Source organism: Rattus norvegicus, chromosome X (assembly GCF_036323735.1).
Source record: "Rattus norvegicus strain BN/NHsdMcwi chromosome X, GRCr8, whole genome shotgun sequence".
In the NCBI taxonomy this organism is placed as follows: Eukaryota; Metazoa; Chordata; class Mammalia; order Rodentia; family Muridae; genus Rattus; species Rattus norvegicus.
Window position 1 is genome coordinate 133,147,378 of NC_086039.1, and position 27,724 is coordinate 133,175,101.

At 40.7% G+C, this 27,724-nt stretch overlaps 1 protein-coding gene across 7 annotated transcripts in view; it reads right to left on the reverse strand.

Annotated features, from left to right (window-relative positions):
- Positions 1 to 1,435: 1,435 nt before the first annotated feature.
- Enox2 (ecto-NOX disulfide-thiol exchanger 2) overlaps positions 1,436 to 27,724 on the reverse strand; it is a 322,102-nt gene continuing 295,813 nt past the window's right edge. For 5 of the 7 annotated variants that reach the window (XM_017602398.3, XM_039100556.2, XM_063279958.1 and 2 more), the window contains 5 exons: positions 16,332 to 16,513; positions 14,308 to 14,415; positions 9,971 to 10,082; positions 4,459 to 4,544; positions 1,436 to 2,544 (listed from right to left, as the gene is read on the reverse strand). In XM_017602398.3, coding sequence (XP_017457887.1) covers positions 2,413 to 2,544; positions 4,459 to 4,544; positions 9,971 to 10,082; positions 14,308 to 14,415; positions 16,332 to 16,513 — 620 coding nt within the window. In that variant the 3' untranslated portion in view covers positions 1,436 to 2,412. The remainder of the gene's footprint in view (positions 2,545 to 4,458; positions 4,545 to 9,970; positions 10,083 to 14,307; positions 14,416 to 16,331; positions 16,514 to 27,724) is intronic. The other 2 variants (NM_001427048.1, XM_008773547.4) reach the window with 1 other exon arrangement.

The following is a 27,724-nucleotide window of genomic DNA, read 5'->3' on the forward strand; positions in this document are numbered from 1 at the left end:
GGGAAAGGGAATAACAATTAAAATGCAAATAAGTAATACTCAAGTTAATAAAGATGGAGAAAAGAAAGAATGTGGCTTATGTCAATGTGAGGGCCTTAAATTTGTAGAGCTGGCCAATGAAGCAAGGGCTACCGGCAAGAGTTGATGTTGCATTTTTAACTCCAAAGGAAGACAGCCTGGAAGCAGATGTCCTTCTCTGGGCACTTAATAGTGAACAGTTGAGGTTTTTAATGAATTTGATGAGGACATTTTGGTGGAGAAATTGCACTACTCGGACACTGTTCATTTAAATTTTAACCACCTCTGAGGGAAGAAAAAAGAACTTCATGCTAACATGTTTTCTGGCATGGGACTAAACAAATGGCTAATTTGAGACAGAAAGTTTACTGTCACAACTAGTATTTGGAAGCATGCTAGGAGAATTATACCTAAACTAAACTGGAATGTATAACTGAAACAGTTTGGCTAGGCATAATGGTACACACCTGTAATATCAGAGCTTGGAAGCGTTCTGTGGGAGGACTACAAATTCTAGGCCAGACTGAGAGTTACATAGGAAGACCCCATCTCAAGAAAAAGGAAAAGAACAGAAATGAAAAAGAGAAAGCTTAAGCGAAGATAAACAAGGTGTCTATGTATGGCAGCTGTTGCCTTGAAATTTATTTAACTTATTCAAGAAATAAGTGATGAGTGGAGAACTTTCTCTTGATTTTACAGATATGGTCAAAAAGAAGGTATTTTAAAGAGCCCCTGAGATAGAAGAATCAAACTTTCCAGAGCAGCAGCCTAGATGACAAAGATGTGCTAGCAAGGAGGCTAGTGTAAAAATAACTCTAGGTTCCTGCTGGGGCCACAATGGGGTGCTAAGGGGCAAGCCAACTTTCAGCATGAATGGTCTGTGGAATGCTGTTTCTAGTTGCCAAGCAAGTTTAGCATCTTCTTCCAACATCTTGGTAACTCAAAGGGAAGATCTGAGATGATCTAAGGATCACACAGGAGACAAGCCATTCAAAACGGAACACAAAGCTGAGGTATAAAAAGGAAGATTTATATTTTAAAAATACATCTTTGAACACTGCTCACATCACTGCTCATTTGCAAAGTATTTTCGGGAAATACTATTACTGGCTACACTCAGTGTATTTTCTTACCTTCAACGGAGCCAAGGGAGGGCATGCTTGTGTAATTAGAAGTAACACCATCACCACCACAAAAAATAATAAAGACCATCTTAACCTCCAGGGAACAGCCTGCATCCAAGTCTACCCTTTCTTTTCTTTTTCTACCAAGTAGGACTTCCTGAATGGTTCTCTTAACAGTTGGCGAGGCCATTGCAATGTACAGTTGGGCATGAGTGAATGAGAGGAATCCCTGTCAGTCAGCATTCTGGGTGGATCTGACACATGTGCAGGAAGCCACACACCCAAGCCCATCATTTATTCATTAGTTCTTTACTTTCAATACTCACATCAGTTGTTTACAAACATCCAGCACAAAGTAAACAGCATTTACAGCAGTACACAGTTTGTAATTCAACACACTAACAGCAGGAAAAAATGGACCAACAGACAGTAGGAAGGACTATTAAAATAAATCCCTTCTGCCAATGTGAGCACACATGTGCCCACGCCTGACTGCATTTTAATTCATAGAAAACTAAACATGCCCTCTTTTAAAAGCAGACTATTTACAAGTAATTCTGAAAAGCACAGACACGGTAGTTATACTGGAGACTTTCCATGAGTCCATCTAGATTTCTTGTTTTAAAATTCTGAGATAGACCTTTTATCTATTAGAGAAAATAACTTTGGAACGTTTGTCAACTTTTGGTTCACAGTATTTTTACAAAAAGCCACAGTTCATGCTTTTTTATTTCAAAGGTGAACTGGTGAAGCACCTTATAGAAGACACTGATGGATTATTCAGTTAGTGTTTACTGCAGATGGAGAAGACAATGGCAGTTATAGGGGGTCCTAGCAATGCTCTCACTCCTTTTACCAGTAGCAACATGTGGAGAGAAATCTGGAAACACAAAGCACTTACAGATCATCAAAACATTGCAGTTAACAGCGCTGACAAAGTACAAGGTCTACAACAGTAGTACAACACTGAACACACGCCAAATACTCTTTAGTCTCAGGAATTTTTCACTATTACTTAAGAGAAGTCAACCAATTGCCAGAAATAGGAGGAAGTTACAGCACTTGTGGTTTGAGGCAATATCTTTTAGGACCTGTAGCTTGAGATGCTGTTCTAGGATCCTTATTTTAAGTTGAAAGATATTCAGGAATGAATTGACAAATTGAAAGCAATGTCCTCTTGAAAACCACTGAGAATAAAAAAAAAAATCACATCCTAAGCTTGTCCAGCACGCATTTTTTTCCAGGATCCCAAATTATTAGTCAAAGAGCTTCAGGTCAGCTTCAAGCCTTCAAAACCACAGAATTTCCATCTCTTCTCTAGGCTGGCTCCAACTCCGGTCATTTCCTGCCTGAAGGTATGTTGGAGTCTACTCATGAGAGATTCCACATCACTGGTGCAGATCTGTGGAACAGAGAGGACATCATCCAATCAAAACTAGTTTTCTATCCCTGGCCACCTACTGCCATGTGCGCTGAGGATGGTGGATATCTCCTATCTGGTCTTATGTATTGTGTGTGTGTGTGTGTGTGTGTGTGTGTGTGTGTGTGTGTGTGTTGCTGGAGTAGTTTTCATCCAATAGTCCCAATGTTCATATGCGATTATTGGATGCTGTCTACTGAATTGCTTTTGCCAAGAGCTGGTGTCCATTTTGTACCTAAGTTTGGGCTTGTAGTCAATTGAGTGAAGGCAGCTCAGTGTTGGGGATGCTATATCCGGGAAGGCCCACCGAAGCTATAACATCTTTTTGGTGGGGGCAGAGGCATAAGTATCTGTCAGTGGGATAGAATTGCCCACATATGCATCAGCCCACAAAGAAAAAACGGTAACTCTTCCTACTTTGATGTGTGTGTGTTTCTTTCTTTCCCCCACCACCCACACACTGATGACCAACAGGGGAAACCTTAAAGAAGCCTGGAGTTTACTGCCACACAGAACTTAGGTGTCCTTTAAAGCCCTCACTGGGAGGTCTTGACATTATTGTGGCAGGATGCTGCTGGGGGTGGGTGGGGGCTGGACCCTGGCTAGGAATGAAGTTGTGTCCTCCTCCTGATGGTTGTGGTAAACCAGATGCACTGGAGTGAAAAAAGCACACTGCAGGTTGTTACAAAGAGTAGAACTCCCACTTCAAACACTGGGACTACATAATGGATGCAGCTATACTGGATAGCTGTAGTACAGACATGGAAAGAGAGCCTTGAAATTAGAGGCTAAAATGGTATCCTTGGGTTGAGGCTACCTTACTTTTTCTTCATTATATTTCTGTCTTCTTTTCCTTCAATGACAATGTGTATTATTTTTAAAACTAAAAAAAAAAAAGACCTGAGATGTTTTACTGACATGTAATTCAATATCCTGAACTATAACTGACCACACAGTCCAGATACTACCTCTCCATTTTTCCGTTAACTGCCCAGTGGGGCATATGGCTGCAGAATAGAATTACTTACTAGAGGGAAATAAGGAAGCAATGCAAGCTCGAACTCACACAAAGGCCTTTGGGGAAAGTGTATCACTGAATTAGAATATGCTTAGTGCCTTCTGCTTCCCAGAAGGCCAGTGCCTTTGCTAATTAGACAAGAGTCCTCCTGATTTAACATCTTGGACAACATAATGTCAGGAATCCACAGTCAATGGAGGCCTGGTTTGGTGAAATAATAGTGATATAATCTGCTGTTTCTGAAAAAAAAATTTCATGAGCTGATTTGTTCCGAGGAAGTGTCAAGAGTCTGCCCCTATTGCTACGAAGCAGCCTTGACTTTCACTGGAATTAACACTTCCCCTTACTTCATGTGAACTGAGCTCATCCCGTGAGGATAACATGCAGATAAGTGGCCCACAGATCATCATTCATTTTTTTACATTCCTCAACTGATTTCATAGCAGACAACAGCAGAAGTAATGGAGGGAGGGGCATCTGATAATGGCTAGAGGCCTGGGACAAATGGGTAAGAGTACAAGGAGTGGCTAATTTGCTGGGTTAATTTGGTATCATGCCTGGAAATCAAGGGAAGTAAGGCAGAATCTTCTAAAATGTATCTTAGAAGTAGACTAGCCAATTAATTTTAGTTTCCATGGGATTTCCTTAGTTTTACTACTAAAATGTCAAGTCTCAGAAAATTGTTCAGTTTTCGGTAAGCTAAGGACAGTCATACTATTTCTAAGAAGGAGGTCTTACATTGAATCACAGAGACTGGAAGTAAGGGACACTTGCTTAGGGCCACAGGTAATAAGGCCTTCTAATGCCTGAAGAGAGTAAGGTCACCTACACAGAAATAACCCTTCATCCTCTTGTCTGAATTTGAGTTCCACACATACCTTATTATCAAGACGATTCAAGTAGGAACAGATGTATTCAATGCTTGCTCCAAATGGGTGCACGTGAAGGAATGTGGAGATGATCCCTGTGGAGACAATGAATGCCCCAGAGGTTACACTTCAGCATGAAATTCTTTGAGATTCCACAGTGAGTAAACTCAATACACAAACATACATATGCACACTATCTATAAACTGATCAGTATTTTAAGTTTGTATTTATTTTATTCATTTACTCTTTTTCCAACCCCATGGCATAGGTACGTGACAACCCCATTTTACAGATGAGAACACCAAGACAGAAGTGTCAGCATATAGCTGAAAAGTGGTAGAGCAGGTATGTGAACTCAGTGGCTCTTACCACTCATTGCCTTTTACTGTGCTATGCCACCCAGAGTGAAGCTGGCATGTGAGGTCACTCTCATCATTCATCACCATTGAAAACAATGTGAATCCTAGAATTTTAAGATGAATTTAGATTATGATGGGTGTTTTGACAGTCATTAAGTTAGCTTTTGTGTTTTTAAGAATTAAGAATGTCTTGTGAGAAACACACATCACTCGCTTATTAACCTAGTACTGGGAGAACCTAGGAGGAATGGAGAGTGAATCATAAAATCCACCCTGTGATTTTGTGATTTGTGACCTACTTGGGGAGGCAAATTACCCTTTCACAAGAGTCACACATCAGATATCCTGCAAACATTGTGACTCATAAGAGCAGCAAAATTGCATTTATGAAGTAGCAACAACAATAACATTATAGTTGAGGGTCCCTGAAACATGAGGAACTGTAGTAAAGGGTCACAGCATTAGGAAGGCAGAGACCCCCTTCTATTGAGACTTTGTTTTGTGAGTTGATCTATGTAGAAAGCCAAAAATTTCCTTTTCACTGACATGACTGGTCACTGCCATTGTGTCTTGAGAGCCCCAAATGTGTTCCTATAATGGAGTTCTTAATAGCAGTTTCTAGCTTTCAGGAAAGCCTGGGGGATTACCACTCAGTCTAATTCTGGGGTTAGAGGCCATGGCAAATACTGTCTTGGTTCTTACCGATGTCCCATTAATTTTTCTAATACTGAAGTAGCAACAAATCCAAAAAATTGTACAGTTTCATTTTTAAATGCTTGTGAATTTATAAATCTTTTTAATCAGATCTTCCAGAATTGAGTTTCTCAAAAACTACCAGGAAATATAAGTGGACACTGATTTGGTTTAGAAAGTACAACTTTTCTGTCCTTTCAGAGGCAACAAAGAATAGCACAGGCTGAAATTATAGCTTGAAATTCAATTATTTTTTATGAAAACCTTTCAAATATTAGATGGCAAAGGGTGGGCTGGGAGAACCTAGGAGGAACTGAGGGTGAGTCACAAAACCCATTCAAAAGGGATACTATTACTTTTATCATTACTTTATTCTTAAATGACCAAGTAAATTGAATTTCTAAGCTCTGATTTGAGTTGAATAACTTTGGTTCTGAAGAAAAACGTCCATATTCAAAGAAAGTCTAAATGTCATGGCTAAGGAAAAGTATCAAATGCTAAGAAATAAGTTCAGAGGTTTAAAAACACTAACCAGTTTTGGTGAGTTCCCAGTCAAAGAACTTACTTTAAAAAGGAGATTTCTCCGGCAGCTAAAGACTACAGTCTTTAAAAAGCAAAACAAGTGCTAGCTATTGAAGGATCTATTTTATTGTCTAGGGATATTCATTTACAGAGACTCCCCTCTCTCCCCAATAATTCTGTCACCATGACAATTTGTTAAATACTTCTGAGTAGAAAAATGTTAAAAAGTTGTTGAGTTTTTTTAGAAGTCTCAATGGCAGATCCCTCTGTGCATCTTTATGAGCATATCGAAGTGTTCTGAGTACAGTACCCCTTTGCCAAGAAGACATATACCTCCTAAATATGCAGAAGCCAGTCAGCATGGAGGGCTTCGGAGTGTGGGGTAGAGTTACCTTCTGGTTCAGCTTCCTGGAAGGAAGCTTGGGTTAACCGATCCTTGTTAAAGGAGTAAATAATCTGAGCCTCAATTTTCCATCAGCTTCCAAACGGAACATAAAGCCAACACGTATTTGTGACTAGTACTGTAAGTGTACTGAGGGCTGACTATAGTCCTGCATGGGAGAACTGCCATGGTAATACGTGTAAGACAAGTAATAGCTTGCCCAGTTTGCACATGGAGGAACAGAATCTCGGCAGCTACACGGTGGCATTAAGATTGGAAGCTATGGTCGCCTAATTCTTTAACTATCCAACTTTGAATGTTTTAGATAGTGAGCTCAAGTCTAGTGTTTAGAGTATTAAAGCATACAAGTGTCTAACAAGTTATTGACAGTTTCCTGAGTCATTTGTCAATGTGATACAATGACAAAATACAGCCTTTGTCCCAGTTCTTGGTACAGAGATCTTAGAACATTTTAGATTTAGAGTTTTTGCATAGATTATAATTTTAAAACATTGAGTCACATGTCCATCTGTCTATGTATCTATGTATCTATGTATCTATGTATCCATGTATCCATGTATCTATGTATCTATGTATCTATGTATCTATGTATCTATGTATCTATCTATTTATCTATCTATCTATCTATCTATCTATCTATCTATCTATCTATCTATCTATCTACCTACCTACCTACCTATCCATCTACCATCATTTATTTATTATTTGTGCACATGTGTGGGCTGAACCACAGTATATCAAGAAGTCACAGACAACTTGCAAGAGTCATTTCTCTCTTTGGGATTAAATTCAGGTGGTAATGCTTGGTAGAAAGTTCCTTTAACTGCTCAGCCACCTTGCTGTCCCCAATATAATTTGTTATGGGAATCAGAGTCTTGCTATGTAGTCCAGACTGGTCTTGAATTTACAATCCTCCTGACTCTGTCTTCCAGTGCTGGGATTACAGGCATAGTCTACTAGCCTAGTTAGATGTCTACTTGTTTGATGGTGAGTGGTGGTTGAGAGCCCTTTGCTAGCTTCAGGGTAGGGACTGGCCAACAGAGCAATAAGACTAAGATGTGATTAAGAGCATGGAGCTTTTAGGTTCTCTACCTTCAAACTGACATAATGAAGCCTCCATAAAGACATGATGGCATTCGGAGAGAATTCCAGTTGGTGAACACATAAACATGCTGGGAAGGGTTCTCCTAATGCTGCAACCCTTTAATATAGTTCCTCATGTTGAACTGACCCCAACCATAACATTATTTTCATTGCCACTTCATAACTCTACGTTTGCTATTATGAATCTTATATAAATACCTGTATTTTCAGATGGGCTGAGGGGACCCCCTTGAAAGGTTTTCTTGAAGCCCGAAAGGGGTCACAAGGCATAGGTTGAGAACTGCTGCTCTATAATATGCTGGAAATAGTTAAGCACTACTTGGAGTTCTGTGAATTGCTATCACAAGTTATAGAATCTGGCGGGTGGGGGTATTGGGGAATTTCCTGATTTTGTAGCAAGACAGGACAGAGTGTGGGTGACTTACTGTTATAGTGTGGATCTGGAATAATACCCAAAGGTTCACATGATAAACCATAAGTCCCCATGCTGTGGCACCATGTGGATGTTGTAGAACTTTTAAGATATGAGGCCTAGTGGACAGTCTTGAAAGCATGCTTTCTCAAAACACAGTAGGTTCTTAGCCCTTTTCTCTCTTGTCTGTCATTTATCCTGTTTATGGGGTAAACGATGCTGCCACATGTTGCCATTCTGATGTGGTGCCTTGTTGTAGGCCCCAAAGTACCAATTGTGCTAACCAAACATGGACTGAAACTAACATCGTCTACCCAAATAAGCTTTTTCTTTTCATAAAGGAATGTTGACCGAACATTTGGGGATTTGATGTATGAGTCTGGTATCTAAAGTGAGGACTTACTTGTGAGAATGAATCATTCATTTACTTATTCACTTTACATCCCACTCACTGCCCCTCCTGGTTACTCTGTCCCACAGTCCTTCTCCCATCACTTCTCCCCTTCTTCTTTGAGCAGGTGAGAACTTCCCTGGGTATCCCCCTACCCTGTCACTTCAAGTCTCTGTGGGGCTAGGTGTATCCTCTCCTACTTAGGCCAGACAAGGTAGTCCAGCTAGAAGAACATATCCCATGGACAGGCAATAGCTCGGGACAGCTCCTGCTCCATTTGTTTGAGACCCACATGAAGACCATGCTGCATATCTGCTACATATGAGGGGAGGGTAAAGGGGATAGGAACTCCACAGGAAGACCAACAGAGTCAACTAACCTGGACTCTTGGGGCTCTCAGAGATTGAACCATCAACCAAAGACACTGTGTCTTTAAACCTGTGGAATGTAACTTCAGGTAGCTGATATCAGAGTGGAATTGAATAAAGCTGTCAGATACCTACTTGGTGTTGGAGATTTGGAAAAGTAGTATTGCAAAGAACATGTGCTGTGCTGAGAAGTAGAGACAAATACCCCTTCATCTGGTATCAGAAAAGCAGACAGTACAGAGGCTCATCTGAGAAAGCCTTTCTTTTTTTTTTTTTCTTTTTTTTTTTTTGCAATCAGCAAGAGGGTTTATTGTCCAGATACACAGGTACCTGCGGGCGTCTCAGTCAGCTCAGAAGGACTGGCGCGCCCAGCAGAACCAGGGACGGGTTTTTATAGCGTTCTGGGGAGCAGAAGCAGGCATACAGAAGCAGATGCATGGTTACAGGGACTTGATTGGTGAATTCAAATGAGGCACGGATGCATGGTTACACCCAATTGGCTATTTCAAACATATTCAAATGAGGCACAGAGGTATGGTTACACAATTGGCTATTTCAAATATATTCAAATGAAGTTAAAACACAGCAAAAGAGTATGTGCAGGCTGGGGCATCCGGAATGTCAGGGGCTAGGGACTTATCCCTTCCTGCCAGATGGCCCATTAGTCAGTTCTGATACTTCGGGCTGGTTCTGCATTCCTTCTTCCTTATCGAGAAAGCCTTTCTTACCAGTGTCTGGACTAGCCCTCTGAATGAATGGGAAAGGACGCATCTCTCCTTACAGAGAGATTAAAAGCACACAATGTGCTTCTTCTGTACCTCACCCACTCTTGGTACAATGATGACTATAGCACACTTGGGATGACAGTGGCTAGGAGGGGCCAGAAGTGGTTTGGAGCTGAATGGGTTTGCAACACCATAGGAAGAACAACAATATGTAGGAGAGGATGGCATAGTCCAGAATCAGTAGGAGGAAAAGCCCTTGGCCCTGTGAAAGCTCGTTTCCCCAATGTAGGGGAATGCCAGGAAGTTGAGATGGGAGTGGATGGAGGGGAGAGGGGGGAGGGGGGAAAGGGATAACATTTGAAATGTAAATACATAAAATATCCAATAAAAATAACATTTAAAAAGAGAATTTTTATTGGAAAAATTTCCTTGCTCTTTCTCTATCACATTTAGAACTCTTGTACTGTCATACTTCATACATTCCTGCCAGACACTTTCATCTTTCTGTACTTTATGGTTTTGTGTGTGTGTTGGTTTCCTTACCCACTAGCAGTGCCTCACGTTCCGATTTGACAGGGTTGCCGATTATGGCCTTCTCAAGAGGGTGGTCACTTTCTTGGCTTGATGCACACAGTCTTGAAGTACAGTTTTCCTGCTGGAATAAAATGCTTCCTGGGTCAGTTCGCCTTATTTAGCCAAATAATTGTACAGCTGATAACTTTTATTAAAAGATGAGAGATAAGTTCTCACTATGTTGCCTAGTCTATTCTCAAACTTCCAGACACGGGATACTTCAACTCAGCTTTCTACTCAGCAGGAAAGGCAGGTGTACTACATTGTGCCCAGCAACAGGTCCACAAAAGCAGCACAGTACTATTAAAGCAACGTAGTCCAGTTTGGATAGCTGAAAAGACAAATTCTACAAACACCACAGATAATCCAAACTATCATTTAAAAACATTTATTTGGTGTGTGTGTGTGTGTGTGTGTGTGTGTGTGTGTGTGTGTGTGTGTGTGTGTGTGTGATGACTGTGCCTGTGCGCGCGCGTACACGCATACTCACGCATGCTTTTACCATGCTATACTTGTGGAGGTCAAAGGACAGCTACCATGTGGTTCCTGAGGATTAAACCTATGTTTTCAGGCTAGGCAGGAAGTACTGTTACCATCTGAGCCATCTCACTGGTTCCAGAGCATTTTCATATGGCTTCAAAATGCACAAGGATGTAGACATTCACCTTTACCAGTTGTGTTTTCCTGGCTTTATCATTCATAGGCTCTATATGAGTAATCGTGGGAAGCGGACTCAATGCCATTGTGTATTACACATTAGGTACTGCTTAAACACAAACCATCTCCATCATACAGAAGAGGAAGGCAAAGGAGAGTACAGATGAATTGGGAAGGTTTGCTATGATTGCATTGTTAGATAACAGAATGGGAGAGTTAACATTTCATCTCGGGTTATATTCATTCATCTGAGTGAATGTTCATTCACATCCTCATCTTCCTCCCTCCCCTTCTTTCCCAACATTAGATCCACATTCTGCTTATGGCAAGTCCCACATCTGAGTAGAGGTTGTGTGGTACAGCCAGTCTACTCAGGTATCAGACCTGGCTTTTGAACTAGAAATTAGAACATTTATCTCTAGACTAGAGATTCTGTTTCTCTTCTCTGGTAAGTTAAAGATCAATAAAATACTTCTGACCATGAATAAAAATATCGACTGTCAGTTGCCATCTTTGTTGTGGAGGCCTTTTCTGAATGTAGCAGTTGGTTTTAGGAGATACTAGATCCACAGGTGAATTTCATGCCCGGCAGGCACTGAATTTGAGAAGTGCTATACTACTGTGAATCTTTCTGTCTTTAGGTGCAGGGAAAACACCTTTCTGTATTGTATACATGAAGTAAGAGCTTTCAGAGGAAGGAATAAAAGAAATCCCTGCATCAGTCTCACTGCTTCTGCTGGGGGAGCGCTCAGCAGGCGTGGGCAGGTCAAGCTGGATTCACTTCTGCCCTCCCACAGGGCCTCAGCGGGGTGAGGGGGAGGAGGGGAGGGGCACCTCTGTGTTCTTTAAAGGTGTCTTCAAAGCTTAGATACCAGCTTGGAGTGAAGTGAAGGGTCTATGGCTGCAAGACATACTGTTTTCTGGCACATCTGATTTGAAGCACTGGTTCATTTCTAAGGCAGGGGCTGTGCATCTGCTTTGACTCCCTTAGGACCTTAAGTGATCCAGGAATGCATTTCCTAAGTGTGGGCATTTAACAACTAGAGTTTGATTTAAGATGCTCTGGTTTTCTGAGAAGTTTTATTCATCTTGAATGGAACTGTGACTCAACGAATCTGATTTAAAATTCATCATGCCTGGCATTAAATCAATTAGAAGCGATATTAGATGTTTGTTTCCTTGAACTTCGCTAGCATGTTCAAGGGGGTAGTTCTTTCCACCAGCAAGACAGACATAAGTGACACTGTTATACTGCAAAACACTGCCAACAGCTCATGTGGTGGCTTACTGTCAAGAAACCCAAACAGAAGCAAAACTAAGCAACCCAAAACTTACTGCTTGCCTTTCAACCTGAAATTATTTTTGTAGTCTAATGTGATAGCAATGGTCTCTTGCTTCCTAACCTAATTGTGTCAGGTTGAAATATTTGGTCACAAATCAGTTTCACGGAGACAATCAGTTTGTAATGATCTGTCATGAATTCTTCTAAAAGAGGTTTTGCTCAAAATAACAGGGAAAAAAATTCGACTCACAGTTTTCTGATAGTCAGATGGCTCCCTGTTCCTCCTTAGCTGTCATTCTGGGGCATATTTCCTCTCAGATGAGAAACAGTTGCCATTGAGCACATTCTGACAAGTTTCTTCTGTGCCATTTGACCTGTTGTTTCTTTAAATAAAATTCTTCACAAAGCAGAAAGCAGCCTATACTACAAATGTGCTTAAGTCAATTGTCATGGCAATCTAAAGAGTGATGGTAAGTGTGCTGTCAGCGGCACAGCCCCTGATCTAGCTAGGATCTTCTGGAGACTTAGGGTATTTTATTCAGGAAGAGAAACAGCTATGTTGCAGCTCTGGGACAATTTAGAAACTCTGGTAGCATGAGGGAAGTCCTGATAGTATAGCAGGTTTGGCACTTTTCAATTAAATGCTTGATAAATGAATTTCTCTGGGATTGTGCTCATTTCTTTAATAGCACCCACAAAAGTGGAAAGTGACTTGATTTTATGATGTGGAAGAATTAAAAGCATATTGCAAATGGCCTCTGAAAGAAAACATTTTCAATCATTTGTTTCAACTACACCAAGGTTGCCAGTTCCTAATGGCTCTCTAGGGCACATCCCCACGCTGGTAAATACACCCAGGGCCTGTATATGTTCTGTCTCTCCAAGCTGAGCAAGGAAGATCAACAATAGCAGCTCTTGCAGAACTGTACCATTACTGGTGTTGAACTCTTGCTTCAAACTCCTACGTTTCCTCTTCCTTCTTAATTACACACAGCAGGAAGTTCTGGTTAATGAGTTATTCCCCCCCACCCCCCAGTACAATTTCAGCTGAATATTGAGGCCTATGGGACTGGAGAGGTATGACACAGACAACAGATTTTACACATCAAAAAGACACACGTCTGTTGTGATCCACAGACCCAGCCAAAAAGTAAACAGCCTGGCCCAGGTGTCTTCACTGTGTTCTTTTTGCAGTAGGCTCTCTCTTAATTAAGTTTCACCTTCCCTTTGTTACTACTATTTGGCTTTAGAAAACTGTGTCTCCTTGTTTCTCCACAAGGCTCCACCCCCACCCCCATTTTGGTGTTGGCTATTTGTTTGTTTGAGACAGGGTCTTATATACTCCAGGCTGACTCCTAACTTGCTATGTAGCTGAGGGTGACACTGAAGTCCTGATTCTCCTGTCTCAATGTCCTAAGTTTTGGCATTCAGCTGTGTGTCACCACGCCTGACTTGGTTTTGGCTGTTACTCTGACCTGATAGAGTGGGTGTAAAGAACTGTCCGTGTTCTAGCTGCATTTCTGCTTTAATGAAATGTTTAGTTAAAGGTCTGCTCATTTGGGAAGATAGAAGGGAAGGAATGGACTCTATCAGATTGCTTTGTAGGAAAATCAGTAGGGCACCCTTTTCTAATTAATGATTGATAGATGACCAAGCCCACTCTGGGTGGTGCCATCTTTGAGCGATGGTCCTGCTGTTTTATAAAAAAGCAAACAGCGTGAGCTACGAGGACCAAGCCAGTAAGTCACATTTCTCTATGGTCTCTGCTGCAGTCAGAACCCCAGTTTCCTATCTTCATTTCCTGCCTAGATGGACTGTAAGCTGCAAAGGGAAACAAACCCTTCTCCAAGTTACTTTTGGGCACAGTGTTTATCAGAGCAATAAGAAGCAAACCAGAACATATGGGCCTTCTGTGTTGTTATTGGTATGAGGAGGTGAAGCAGCGAACAAAGTATGCAGTATGTATCCCTTCAACAGCAAAGATGGAGGACTATGGTAATTAGAATGGCATTTTACTCATTGTGAAGTATATAAACCTGAACCTTTAGAAAAGCTAAAGTTCTCATACTTACAAACAGAGCTCTTGATACAAGAATTGCCACAGAGAGGGAGGCTTTTTTTTTGTTCTTTTGAGAAAAGGTTTCTCAGAAAAGGGTTTTTTGAACTCACAGAGATATGATTGCCTCTGCCTCCTGAGTGCTGGGATTAAAGGTGTGCACCACTACCGGGCCCAGACAGGGACTTTTAATTCCCAACTGGCAGTATTTCACACTGACTTCTGTTGCAGAAAGTTCTAGGGCATTTTTATTATCACTGAGAGGGGAAGAGCGGGAGAGATAAAAAGAAAAGATTGACGTAGACTCTGTACCTTTTCATGAAGATTTTCCAACAGTTTTTCCACCTGTAACTTGTCGTCTTTGATTCTGTCAAGTTCAGCTTCTTTCTTTTTGTATTCCTCTTGGACTTTGAGCAGATGCTTCATGAAAGATCACAGATCATGGCATTACTCATTCAGACTTACACTTCACAATCTTTGGCTGATGTCAGTTATTATGTGAACGAGCCCTCTACCAATCATCCCTTTTTCCACATGGAGAAAAAGTATCTCGGGAAAATCAAGATACTTTTTCCGTCTTTAAAAATTTGGTTCTTATGTATTTCTTCTGAACTTGTTTATATTTTCTAAAGGGCCAGAGAATCTCCCTAACACAGTAACTTAGCTTCTTCTCTGTCCCAGCCATGTAGTGAATACTGTACAAACTGTATTTTGATTGTTGAAGAGACATGAACTTAATGTTGAAAAACATTCTTAAAAAGTCATCTGGCTCACCAAGTTTGGTTTGTGTAGAGAAGATACTCATGAATCCAAATTTCACATATGTTAGCTTCCATAATCAGAAGGCAAGGAAGTGGATTTGTTATCAGTAGCGGCAACAAATACAATTTATTGAATTTCCTTGTATTTACTAGGCAGCATGGTAAGTATATTAGCACACAAGGGCATTAGTTCAGATAAGAAGCAGAATAGTTAGATTTCAAACCAGGCCAGGTATGTCTGACATTCCTTTGCCTTAATACACATTTATTATACATCTTTTGAGATAAAATGGGAAAATGTTGCTCATTCTTTATAGAACTATTTTCCCAAGGGAGAAAAAAATCAAAATGAATGAAGTTAATTTTTAGGAGTCTGAGATCTGTGCACGGAAGTGGCACAACTTTTCATATGAGTCATGGTTTCAAAAGCAACACATGAAGAAGAAACAGTGATAAAAGTATTTCCAAAGTCTTATTTTCAGACTTTCAAAAGATCATCAGCTAAAAAACAAAGTACAATGTATGCTGTGAAAGCCTTTTGAAGGCTAGCTACAGGGACACTTTTCGGTAGAAAGATCTCTGATATAATTTATGTATTCTAATTAAACTCTGTGGTGGCAAGCAGAGGAAGGTAAGCATTTTCACACATTTTGCTAATGGGAAGGGTGGAATATTAATGTGAAGACAATAGTTGCAGCAGTAATAGCACAGGGATGCCAGGAGACTCCCTGTTCGACATTTATAAGTTCCAAGCAGCAATTAGTTTGCCCTAGATAATTTCAAGGCACAGAGTTGAAGTGCGCTGCACAATTTAAAATGTATGAAGATGGTTGGTAGACAGTGATGACAGAATCTGACCATATCCTTTCTTAGAAACACTGGTCCTTCACTGTAGTGAACTAGAACACTGTGGTGATGGCCACATCACATTTGAGATACTGACTACCTGTTATTCAATTTCCATTGGATTTAATTATTTCCGTTTTCTTTTTATTCAGATGACTCTTTACCACTCGTTTTATTTTTATTATGTGTGTTTGTATGTGTGCACACATGCCTGCATGTGTGTGAGTACCATGGAGGCCAGGGGAGATGATCAGATCCCATGAAGCTGGAGGCACAGGTGGTTGTTAGTTGTCCCAGGTGGCTGCTGGGAACCAAATGCTAATCCTCTGTTGGAGGGGAAAGTGCTCTTAATCATGGAGTCATGTCTCCAGCCCTGCAGTTTAATGTCTCTATTTGGAACTGCATGTTTGTAAAGTCACATACATAACTGTGAAAATAAAATGAAAGCTGAACTGGTGTTACAATCCTAAAACACTGATTCTTCCTACATGGTCTCCATTTTCATGAAAATCAAGAAGGAAATGCTTTGTTGTTTCTTCTAAAAGACTATATTTTGTTGTTTTAACCAAGTATATACTTACTGATCCTCATTTTATCATATGCAAGTAATTGAGACTTTTCATAAAGACCCCAGCAGTACCTATAGCCTGAAGTAACTTCTGATCTTTTTGCTTCAGCACACCTGTTAGGAAACAGCGGATGCTGTTCTTCCAAACAACCCGTCCTTACCTGCTGCATCCCCTGTAGGGCTTGCTGCAGAAGTTTCAGCTGCTGCTCCTTGTTTGGGTCATCCTCCCTGTGAGCCTTGCCTTGTTCCTGCTTGAGCAGTTCTACCTCATTCCGGTAGGCATCCAGCTGCCAACGGAGGCTATCGTTTTCCTCCTTCAGAGCTTCAGCCTGTGACACTAAGGCTAAGTCAATGGAAGATGGAAAACAGTAAACCTTCTGCCTCGATGTTTTCATGTTACACCTGAGTGCTATGGTAACTTGGTAGTAACTTGCTTAGTAAGTTGGTACTTCAGATCAATGTGTACAAAAAGCTGCTTGATAAAAAATTTCAAGTCCATTTTTAGATGGTAGTAATAGATGGGCACAAAGGCAGAAAGGCTTGCTTTCAAAAATAAAACAGGATTCCAACACATGAATGTCTACATTGTGCTTCATATTCTCCCTACCAAATGTAACCACTTGCAAGTGGCGTCTATCACTTTGATTTGAAGTAGACCAAGAGATGGAAGTGCCGCAATGACCAAATTCAGGACTGATTGCCTTAACACACAACCACATACACAAACATGTGAAAAGGAGCGGACACTCGCTATTAGAGAAAAATAACCACATCTCTGCTTTCTGTATAGGAAGAAATGCCCACTGTAGGAAGCTCAACAAGTGGGAAACAAATCACCTTCTTGTTTGTTTGTTATAGGCTCTCTCTTCATAGCCTTGGCTGGCCTGTACCTTCCAAGGACTGTAGCCTTGCCTAGCCTGGGGCTGGTGTAGACCAGACTGGCCAGCCTTGAAAACATAGTGACCTGTCTCTGCCTCCCGAGTGCTGCCATGAAATGCGTGGGGCCACCAAGTCCGGCCCAGAAACATTTCTTAATGTCTTCAGAGAATCGAGGATAGTAGGCAAATGACCTCTTAAACCAGAGTTAGAGACACTGAATACAACAAATGACAGTTGATAGAAATAGAACGCCATGAGCAGAAACCCTCATGGGAACCAGTGCTAGGGTAGAGAAACAAATTGAATTACTGGAGGCACAGCATGGACAAGCCTATGAATTAAAAACTCCAAAAGTGATGACTTTTCCCTGTAGGTCCTAACAGTGAATATCAGAGAAAAATCTCTTCTTGCTTCACAGGAGGAAAGGAACAGGTTTGAAGGTTGAAATACCAGAACATTCTGTTCTTAACAAGACTTGCCCCTAGGGCGGGAGAAACTTTTATCAGAACCTTTTGGAGTTTTAAAGGGGCATAAATGAAGTGAAGAAAGGGAGATACTTAACTCTGCACCACTGGTTCTCAACCTGTGGGTCATAACCCGTTTGGAGGCCCACATAACAGGTATCTTGTATATCAGATACTTACATTACGATTCATAACAGTAGCAAGATTATAGTTCTGATGTAGCAATGAAATAATTTATTGTTGGGGATCACCACAACATGAGGAACTGTATTAAAGGATCATAGCCTTAGGAAGGCTGAGAACTCTTCTAGCCATCTTATTTCAGCTGAAGGTGGGAACAAATGTGAGATTCACCAGTGAAGTTTGCTGTCCATAGGCACAGGGTTATCAAGGTCTTAGAGTTAGGGCTGGGATGCGCTTCAGATGCTACAGTGCTTACACCCTAGTGCCACATGAAATCTGGTACTGTGACACATACCTGTATCCCACAACCCATGAGGTGGAGGCAGGGATATTAGAACTTCGAGGTGATCCACAGCTAGGGCTACATAAGATTCTGTCTCAAGAAAAGGGTAAGACTTAGTTATTGAAATGAAGAATGTAGTTCCTCTTCTCCTCTACACAAATGAAGGGCCATTTGCTAGAGTTCATTATATCCAGAATAGTAGTATCTGATATTTAACAAAAAATTACAAGAAATAATAAATTTCAAAGACAAGTTTGAGAACACAAAGGCACATCAAAATTGACTTCTATTTGACAAGGTTGCTTGTGAAAATAGGCAGCACAGAAGAACAGATGAATAATGTAGGCAGAGTTAGAAATGCTAAGGAAGAAGAAGAAACACTAGCAATCCAAAGCACTATAATAGGCAGAAGACCTTTGGCGAGCCAGTAGACTGGATATGGCTGCGGAAAGAAACTCTGAGACTGGGGCTAGAAGAGTGTAAAATGCTGTAACTGAAAACATGCTTTAGCCTATTTAGGATTGTATAAGAAACAACCCAAGACTGGAGAGCATATGCTCAACAGAAATTTATTACTTTACAGTTTTGGAAGCTGGGCAACCTAAGGTCAAAGCACCAGCTCTCCAGTGTTTGGTGAATGCCTACTTTCAGGTTCATCAATGGTTTCTTTTGTATTCTCACACAGTGCAAGGCAGCTCTCTGGGGCCTCTTTCATAACTGCACTAATACTAAGCACCATCCCAAAGCTCTACTACCTATATGGTGAATAGGTTTCACCATATGGATTTTGGGCTATATAAGCATCCAGGTCCCAATGAAGAAAGGAAGAAAAAAATGACTCATTGAAAAATAATAGAATATCCAACAACTTGGTACAAACACAGAAAGTTTAAGCTTGAGTAATGGGAAAGCCAAAAGAAGAGAAAAAGCAACATTTGAAACAACAATGATTAAATATTTCCCCAAACTTATGCCATACACAAAACTACATAGAGATCCATGAAGCTCACAGAGCATTAAAGATAAATGCCCTCAAATATACACAGTTTAGCTAATCAAAATGGAAACGATTCTTTATTAAATAGGACAGAAGAAAACCATTACCTAGGGTAAATAGGAACATTAAATATGATTTCTTAGAACTACACAAATCAAGAAAAGGGAGGAAAATATTTTAGCAAAAAAAAAAAAGTCACTAATGTGGAATTTTGTGCCCTGTGAAATTCTGTTCAAATGGAACTAAAAATAAATAAAGATTTCTTTGGCTAAATAAAAACCGAGGGGGAATTCTGACAGGAATATTAAAAAGGTTGTTTAGAGCAAAGAAAAATTATATAGTTCAGAAATTCAGATCTACACAAAGAAATAAACGTAAAAGATGAGTCGATGGTAAAATAGCATCTTTTATTTTTTCTTATTAAATGATCTAGAGTGTATTGCTCAAAATGGCAGTGGTGACTAGGCATACATTTAGGAATGCATTGCTGTCAAATGAATGACAGCAATGATGCATGGGACGAGAGAGGAACTGGAAATATTTTGTTATTGTACATCAGCTAGAAACAAGTGCAATGAAATATAAGGAGGGAAGAGAAAAAAATCAAAGATAATGCTTGACTGAAACCATATAAAGAAGAAAAAGTCTGGAGGACAAATTGGGGATGGGGCAAGGCCGATCCAAGAAAACAGCAGCATGTCTATATTGTCAGGACTCATGAGGCCACAGCAGGAGGATGGCTTCAAGTTTGAGGCCAGTCTGGTCTACACAGCAATTTATTTTTAATGAGCAGTCCATTCTCTGTATTCAGTTAACAAAGCAATCACTCTATAGAATACTTTCTACAAATGCACACCATAGTCAATACTTGAATTTATTTAACCTACACTATGAAATAAAATAAGTGTAGAATAGTCGTAAATGTAAACTAAAGTGAATGGTGTGCGTATTGTACCTTTTTTTTTTTTTTTTTTTTTGAGCTGGGGACCGAACCCAGAGCTTTGCGCTTCCTAGGTAAGCGCTCTACCACTGAGCTAAATCCCCAGCCCCGCGTATTGTACCTTTAAGCCATTTGTAGTTGGACTACAAACAGCAAAGGCATTAGCCCCATGACATACTCAAGCCACTTACTGTGATACATAGTAAGTTTTGAGCCATCGAGGGCTATATAATGAGACCTCTTTATTATTTTTTCAATAAAACTAAGAACAACGGGAGGCAACTAGAAATTAATGGCCCCAACCATACCATTTGTGTTTTCTAAATGCCCCTCCCATAATCCCATGTTTGTATATAGTCCCATTTACTCATAATTCTCCAACCTTGGAAGCACCAAAGATTTCCCTTAGTGGGTTAACGAAGAAATAAGTTGTGATATATTCAGGCAATGTAATGTCATTCAGTGGTAAAGGAAATGAATCCTCAAACAAAGAAAAGTCACAAAAGAAGCAAAGGTATGATACTAAGTGAAACAGGCCAGCCTGAAAATGTTCGATCCTAGTTGATACCCATTATGTAACATTCTGGAAAAGGAAACACCATGGAGACAGCAAATTATTCATAGCTGCTAAAGGCCACCAGAGACAGGTAAAGAACAGGCAGAACACAAACTTTAGGGCAGTAAAACTATTTTGTATGCTACTACCATGGAGGAGACAGGCCATTATACATGTGGTAATACCTACAGAATTAGGTACCATAGCAGAGGAGTCCTACTGAAAAGCTTCTAGTGAAGATGTGCCAATTAGGCTCACTGATTGAGAGAAATGCACTGTTAAGGTGAGAGAGGCTGATGGCGGGTGGTGCAGGAGACATTCTCTGTTGAGACAAGGGTTATACAGGGAGTCTTTATTTTCTTTTCCCTTTTACTGTGAACAAAAAAAAAACCCTTTAAAGGAAAGTTTATTAATAAAAATAAAGATGCATGGAGAAACCCATGCTAAATTTCATTATTTATGAGTTTGTGCATATTTTAAGGTCAAAATTATAAAGCCTATTTCCAAATATTTAGTCAGAGACTTTCATTGATCAAACAATCATTTATTGAGTACTTTATGTATTCCAGGGTCATGGGTATGGTTAAAAAAAAGGTGATTCCATTAATCTCTATTGCTTACCCACTATTTCAAAGGAAATGTTTTCCTTTTTCATGTGTTAGGGTCATGTACATGTTAGGCTAGAGCTTAGTTATTTTTTCACTCCACCTCTTAAAAATGCCAATAGAGGGGTTGGGGATTTAGCTCAGTGGTAGAGCGCTTGCCTAGCAAGCGCAAGGCCCTGGGTTCGGTCCCCAGCTCCGAAAAAAAAAATGCCAATAGGACATGAAATCTGGAAATGAAGATATCAAGTTGGACCCAAGTTACAAAACTATATATTAAGTGTGTAAGTAGGTTAAAAGGCACCTGGACAACATGTATATTTTCTCAGTTGTCTATGGGGGTTGATTTTTGATTTGTAGAAAGTAAAAGAAAAATAATGAATTCAAACAATTAAAATGATCTATCCTAATAAATGGTAGAAGAATCTATATTTCAAAGGAAAGCTTTGGCGGCCAGGGCATACGTGTCAGTCATGACTGCTGCAGGCAGGCCTTGGAAAGGCAATGTTTGAAGCTCTGAGAATGAATGTGAAGAGTAACAAGAACCTCAGGCTGTCTGAGACGGCAGGAACAATGAGTGTTCATTTAGGAGAACTACAGATCAGGAGCGAAGCCAGCCCAGGAGAGTGACCATGGGGACTGCAAATGGCAGGATAGTGTCCTGGTGGAATTGGTCATTTCTGTCACATCCCTCCTTTCGATTCTTAGTGGAAACAGCATCATCTTGTAGACTAGATGCTCACATGGAGTCAAAAGGGAAAAAGAAACTTACAATTCAAGCAGTCCTCTCTCTGATTCCTGTTTACCATGATGTAAGCAATTCACCTATTCCTTCTTTGCTATGATGAACCAAAACCTCCGAAACCTTGATGGAGAAGTACCCTCTACCCCCTTAAAAGCGACAGATGAAGAGGCTCATGAAGGATTCAAAGACCCAACCAATGTGTACAGAATATGGATTAGAAGATGAGTTATATATAGGAAGAATCTTCTTGTTTTTCTGCAGAGTCTCAGAAAGTCCAAGCTGGCTTTGAATTCAGTATGTAGTCAACTACGATCTTGAACTCTTGTTTTACCTGCCTTCCCTCGCAAGTGCCAAGATTACAAGCATAGGCTACCACATCTGAATTTAAAAGAGAACTCTATCCTCAACCTGAGACTTACCTTATTCCTTAAAGGAGTCTGCCTTTAGGAAGAACTGAGTTTAATTAAATACTTCGAACCTAAGAGTGTTCCTAATGTTATTATGCTACTATGGCTAGATTGTCCTATCTAACGCAGAGAGAGAGTCACTGTAATAGGAAGCATCTATCTGTGCCCACATTTGTTTTCAATGAATGCTCATGTAATTATCTCGATATGGTAGTTTTAAATCTCACATTTCACTTTATCAGTTATAAAGGACCCTTTTCAGGGCACGATCATTATATGTGTGGTTTCTAGAACTGATTTTAATTACTTCTGTATCCATATGGATTTTGTCTTTGAAGGGAAAGCCATTACATCGAGACTTGCATCCCCAGACCTCTAAATATTATCTACCCTTGCCGTCTCATAGTGGCTGGGTTATTTTTCATCAGGCATTCACAGCACCACAGGAGGATGATATAAGTGATTGGTGTGTAGAGAAAATGGTATGGGAAAAGGGACATTAACCATCTGTCAAACAGAATGTAATATTTGGTTTGTTTCCTGGATCAGTACCAAGGACAGTATCAAGCTGGAGTTGTTCTGCATAGCATACAGGTTCCTCTGTAAAGCACGATACCTACAGATGGATAGTTGTTTGTTTCTACTTTGGTTCCAATGTAATTTGGTGATCCACGTGGCTCAAAAAAAAAAAAAAAAAGGAAATAACATTTTGTTTGCGTCCCTTTTGTTTCTTCCTGTTCTACAGGCCAGTGATTATGTTCATGTTGTACATGTTGCATGGAGAGGCTCAAAGGAAGAAAGGGCAGATCCAGGAGAGCACTTACAGGGATAATGTCTAGTTTGAATGTGAAAATATTTTCTCTGGAGAAAATGAGGAAGACAGGGTGCTGTGTCCTGTGTGGGGTAAAGGCCCGGCTGATGAACACTGACAGATAGGTGAAGGCAAGCAAGGACAGACAATGATCTTCTCAGTTTATACTTGTCACTAGGCAAAAAAAAAAAGAGGTAATGATCATCTACTATAAAGCTAGCGGGGTGGGAATGCTTCCTCACAAAATGTATTTCCCATTCTCTGAAGTAAAGGTTTTTGTCATTTTAATGAGGGCATGAAGTCTTTCCTTTCACAGCTTAATATTAATTGGTCCCATTCTTGGAGTGGGAGTCTTTTGTACATTGCCAGAACATTGAAAAGTTCGATATTACCTTTTAATAATATGTTTGAGTAGGTGAACTCATCGGTCTTGATATTGAAGAGCACAGTATGGTGAATGTATTCATATTCTGCCATCATTAGTTTTCAGCTTCTCTTTTCTGACTATTTCCTATGTGGGAAACAGTTTTCTTTATGCCAACTGCTTCTTAGATCTGAGGGCTGCCAGTTTCTCATGACAATGTGAAAATACGAAGGCAGCTGTGAACACCTACTCCTAGAGGAGCCACCGAAAGCAAAATCTCAGACATGTGTCTGTACAATGAAGAATCAAAACAGATTTTGTTTTGAATGTTAAAAATATTCAATGGTGTAAAGGAAACAAACAAACAAACAAACAAAACCAAATAATAACAGTTGCATTCAGCGATTCAGCTACTCTTATAAAATTTCATTATAGAAGATGCTAAACAATGTTACAAGATGATAGAAAATGTTAAGCATTCCTCTCCAAGCTCAGAAAACATCTGAGCCTGAGCAAGTCTCAAAGGGTGAAAGCTAGAAAGAACAGACAGGGAGATGATTTAAGTACAACCTATAGAGGTGGCTACAAGGTGCTTCAAGCAAATTTTCAAGTGATCCTTCATTTTCTTTGCCTCTATATGCCATTATTTCGACTACATCCAGTCTTCTGCCAGCATAGATGCATCACCATAGTTCGACTATATGACACCTACATCTCTTTGTCAAATATAGGATCCCCCTGGCTAATTGTTTCTTTGCCCTTGATCACTCCAAGACTGTTCTCTTTCCTAAATCCTTAATTTCTTGGAAAGACCAACTTCATTTAGTCTCCTAATTGTTTTTTGGATCAATTCTACTAAAAACTCCTCAGCACCCTATGTTTCTCCAGTCTCCTGAAAACCTTTGACCAAGCTGACCACACTGGCCTGGAATTCATAGTCACTAGACTCAACTTTCTCTGCTCTTTTTCCTGGGCCTCAGAGCACTTTTAAAGGAAGCTGTGGGGCTAGCAACAGGTTAATATGGACTCAGGGGCCCTTGCTTATGGGCTCTCTCAACTGTTTCTTGTTCCTTCCCTGCTTTCTGCAATATGTACTTGATATCTAGTCCTCACACTTCACAGTCTTATTTCTAAATAGATTCTGTGATAATGGATGATTGATCTTTTACTATATACACAGAAGTCTGGGTTGCACATATACTTTCAGTTTACTACTCTCTTTTGTCAGAGAAAATTCTCTTTTTTTAAAGAATATTTTTTGGTTACTTTATTTATTTACATTTCAAATGTTATCCCCCCTTTCCAGTTTCCTCTCCACAAGCTCCCTATCCCTTCCTCTCTCCCCCTACCTCTATGAGGGTGCTCCCCAACCCACTCACCCTCTCCTGCTTCAGTGGCCTAGCATTTTCCTATCCTGGGTCATCAAGCCTCCACAGGTCCAAGGGGCTCCCCTCTCAGTGATGCCAGAACCTCCTTGTGTACTCTTTGGTTGGTGGATTAGTTTCTGGGAGCTTTTGGTGGATCAGTCTCTGGGAGCTTTGGGGGGGTCTGGGTGGTTGATACTGTTGTTCTTCCTATGAGGTTGCAAACCCCATTCAGCTCCTACAGTCCTTGCCCTAACTTCCCCATTTGGGGTCCCTGTTTGCAGGCACAGACCAGTGTTTGACTGTGTACATCCACATCTGAATTAGTCCGGCTCTAGCAGAGCCTCTCAGGGGCAGCTATACTGAGCTCCTGTCAGTAAGCAATATTACATCATTAATAGGGTCTGGGATGGATCCCTAGGTGGGGCAGGGAAATGCAAATCAAAACAACCCTGAGATTCCACCTCACATCAGTCAGCATGGCTAAGAACAAAGACTCAAGTGACAGCAGATGTTGGTGGGATTGCAGACTGGTACAACCACTCTGGAAATCAGTCTGGTGGTTCCTGAGAAAGCTGGACATAGTACTAGCTGAGGACCCAGCTATACTTCTCCTGAGCATATACCCAAACGATGCTCCAACATATAACAAAGACACATGCTCCACTATGTTCATAGAAGCCTTATTTATAATAGCTAGAAGTTGGAAAGAACCCAGATGTCCTCAACAAAGGAATGGATACAGAAAGTGTGGAGTACTACTCAGCTATTAAAAACAATGATTTCATAAAATTCACAGGCAAATGGGCTTGAAAATATCATCCTGAGTGAGGTAACCCAATCTCTCTCTCTCTCTCTCTCTCTCTCTCTCTCTCTCTCTCTCTCACACACACACACACACACACACACACACACACACACACACACTCTAACACCCTGCACATGGTATGTATTCACTGATAAGTGGATATTAGGCAAAAAGAAGATCAGAATACCCATGATACAACTCACAGACCATATGAAACCCAAGAAGAAAGAAGATCACACCAAAGTGTGGATGCTACAGCCCTACTCAGTAGTGGGAAGAAAAATAATCTTTGGAAAGTAGATGGAGGGATCTAGGAGGGAGAAAGGAGGGGGAGGGAAAAAGGGTGGATTCAGATATGTGAGGAGATGGGGTAGAAGTACAGAGTGTCAGGAATTTGAAAGTAGGTGTATAGCAGTGGGAGAGGGGGATCTGGGGGTAGCCACTAGAAAGACCCAGATGCTAGGGACCCAAGAGGTTCCCAGGACCCAACAGGGAGGACTTTAGCCAAAATACCCAACAAAGGGGAGATAGAACTGTAGAAACCATATCCAGTGGATAGGCATAGCAGTTGAGGGATGGGGCCACCCACCTCAAAAATATTGATCCAGAATTCCTCCTGTCAAAAAGAATTGCAGTGACAGAGTGGAGCAGAGACTGAATGAAAGGCCATGCAGAGAAAATTCTCTTTAAAATGTAAGCTTCATCCGAGTCTGGGCCCAGTTTGTTTCTGCTTTTTTCTTCTACAATTTCCCATAAACATTTTCCCATCTTCTAGTATTGAAGACATCACATTCTTTATGATCATCTTCCCTTTTATCGAACATCAAATCTCAACTTTAAAAGTGCACATTTGCAATTCCAGAACTCAGGAGGAAGAGGCAGGAGGAATACTGTAAGTTTATGATCAACTTGGGTGACAGAGCGAGTTCCAGAGCAATCTGGGCTCACAGCAAGACTCTGATTCCCCATGCGTCCTCCACCTCAACCTCAACCAAAACAACAACAAGTCCTTTAATGTCATTCCATTTATGTACGCTCTGCTCTTTGGTTTACTCTGTGATCCTCCCCATCTCAAAAATGATGAAGCTCTAAGAATGAGATCTTGTTTAGTAACAAGGCATTTGCAGAAGTAACCAAGTTATACTCTAGTCACTATGGTGGGCTACAATCCTATCTGATTGGTTTCCTTACAGAAAGGAGAAATTTGGGCATGGAGACAGACAGATTTCATGTAAGCATCAAGACAGAGATTGGGGTAATATACTTCTATGCCAAATGATGCTGCCAAACAGCCAGGAATTGGGAGGGGTTAGAACTCATTATGTTCCACGTTGGCACACTTTTTGGCTATTTAATTGGGTTCTTATGCCTCTACCTTTCCCACCCTATTCCAACCCAATCCCTTCCACCTCCCACCCCCAGCACTAGGTAGAAGAGAAAGGTTAGAGGGGAAAGTGGCCATAGACCTCTTTAGACTACTTCCTGTTGATTAGGGTTATTGGGTACCCAGGGGAAATCCAATCTTCACTGTCATAAGAATTCAGCAATCCAGGAAATGCAGCAGTAGGAACCTGCAGGGACCAGTAGCAGCCAGGGCAGCTAGGGCGACTGGGGCAGCTGGGGGAGCAGCAGCCACCACCACACCCTTCTCAGGGCTCCTCCATTTATCCCTCTCCAGAGTCCCCATAATTAAACTATCCACAGCTGGCAAAAATCACACCCTTGCTAGTGCAGGGGACAGATTATCACCTGCTGTGAAGCAGCCTCTTACCCTACACCAGGGATGAAGCAAAAACATAATGAAACTGGGTTTTTTTTTTAAAGAAACCAAAAGTCTCACAACAATTCCATCTTTAGAAGGAACCAACTCTTGGCAGGATTCCTTGGATCCTATATAAGGTGGCTAGGAGAGCAAAGGCTGGGGAGAAAGTAAGCAGTGTTCGTCTATGTTTGCTACCACTGCTCCTGCTTGAATTTATTTCCTGACTTTCCTCAGTTATGAAATGTAAGATAAACCCTTTCCCCACCCCCCACCTGAAAGAAAGATACTGCTGATACTTCAACCTTACTTTCCTGGTCTTCAAAAAATTAAGACAATAAACCCTCAACTGTTTAAGTCTCTCACTGTATACAGCACTTCGCTATTCCAGC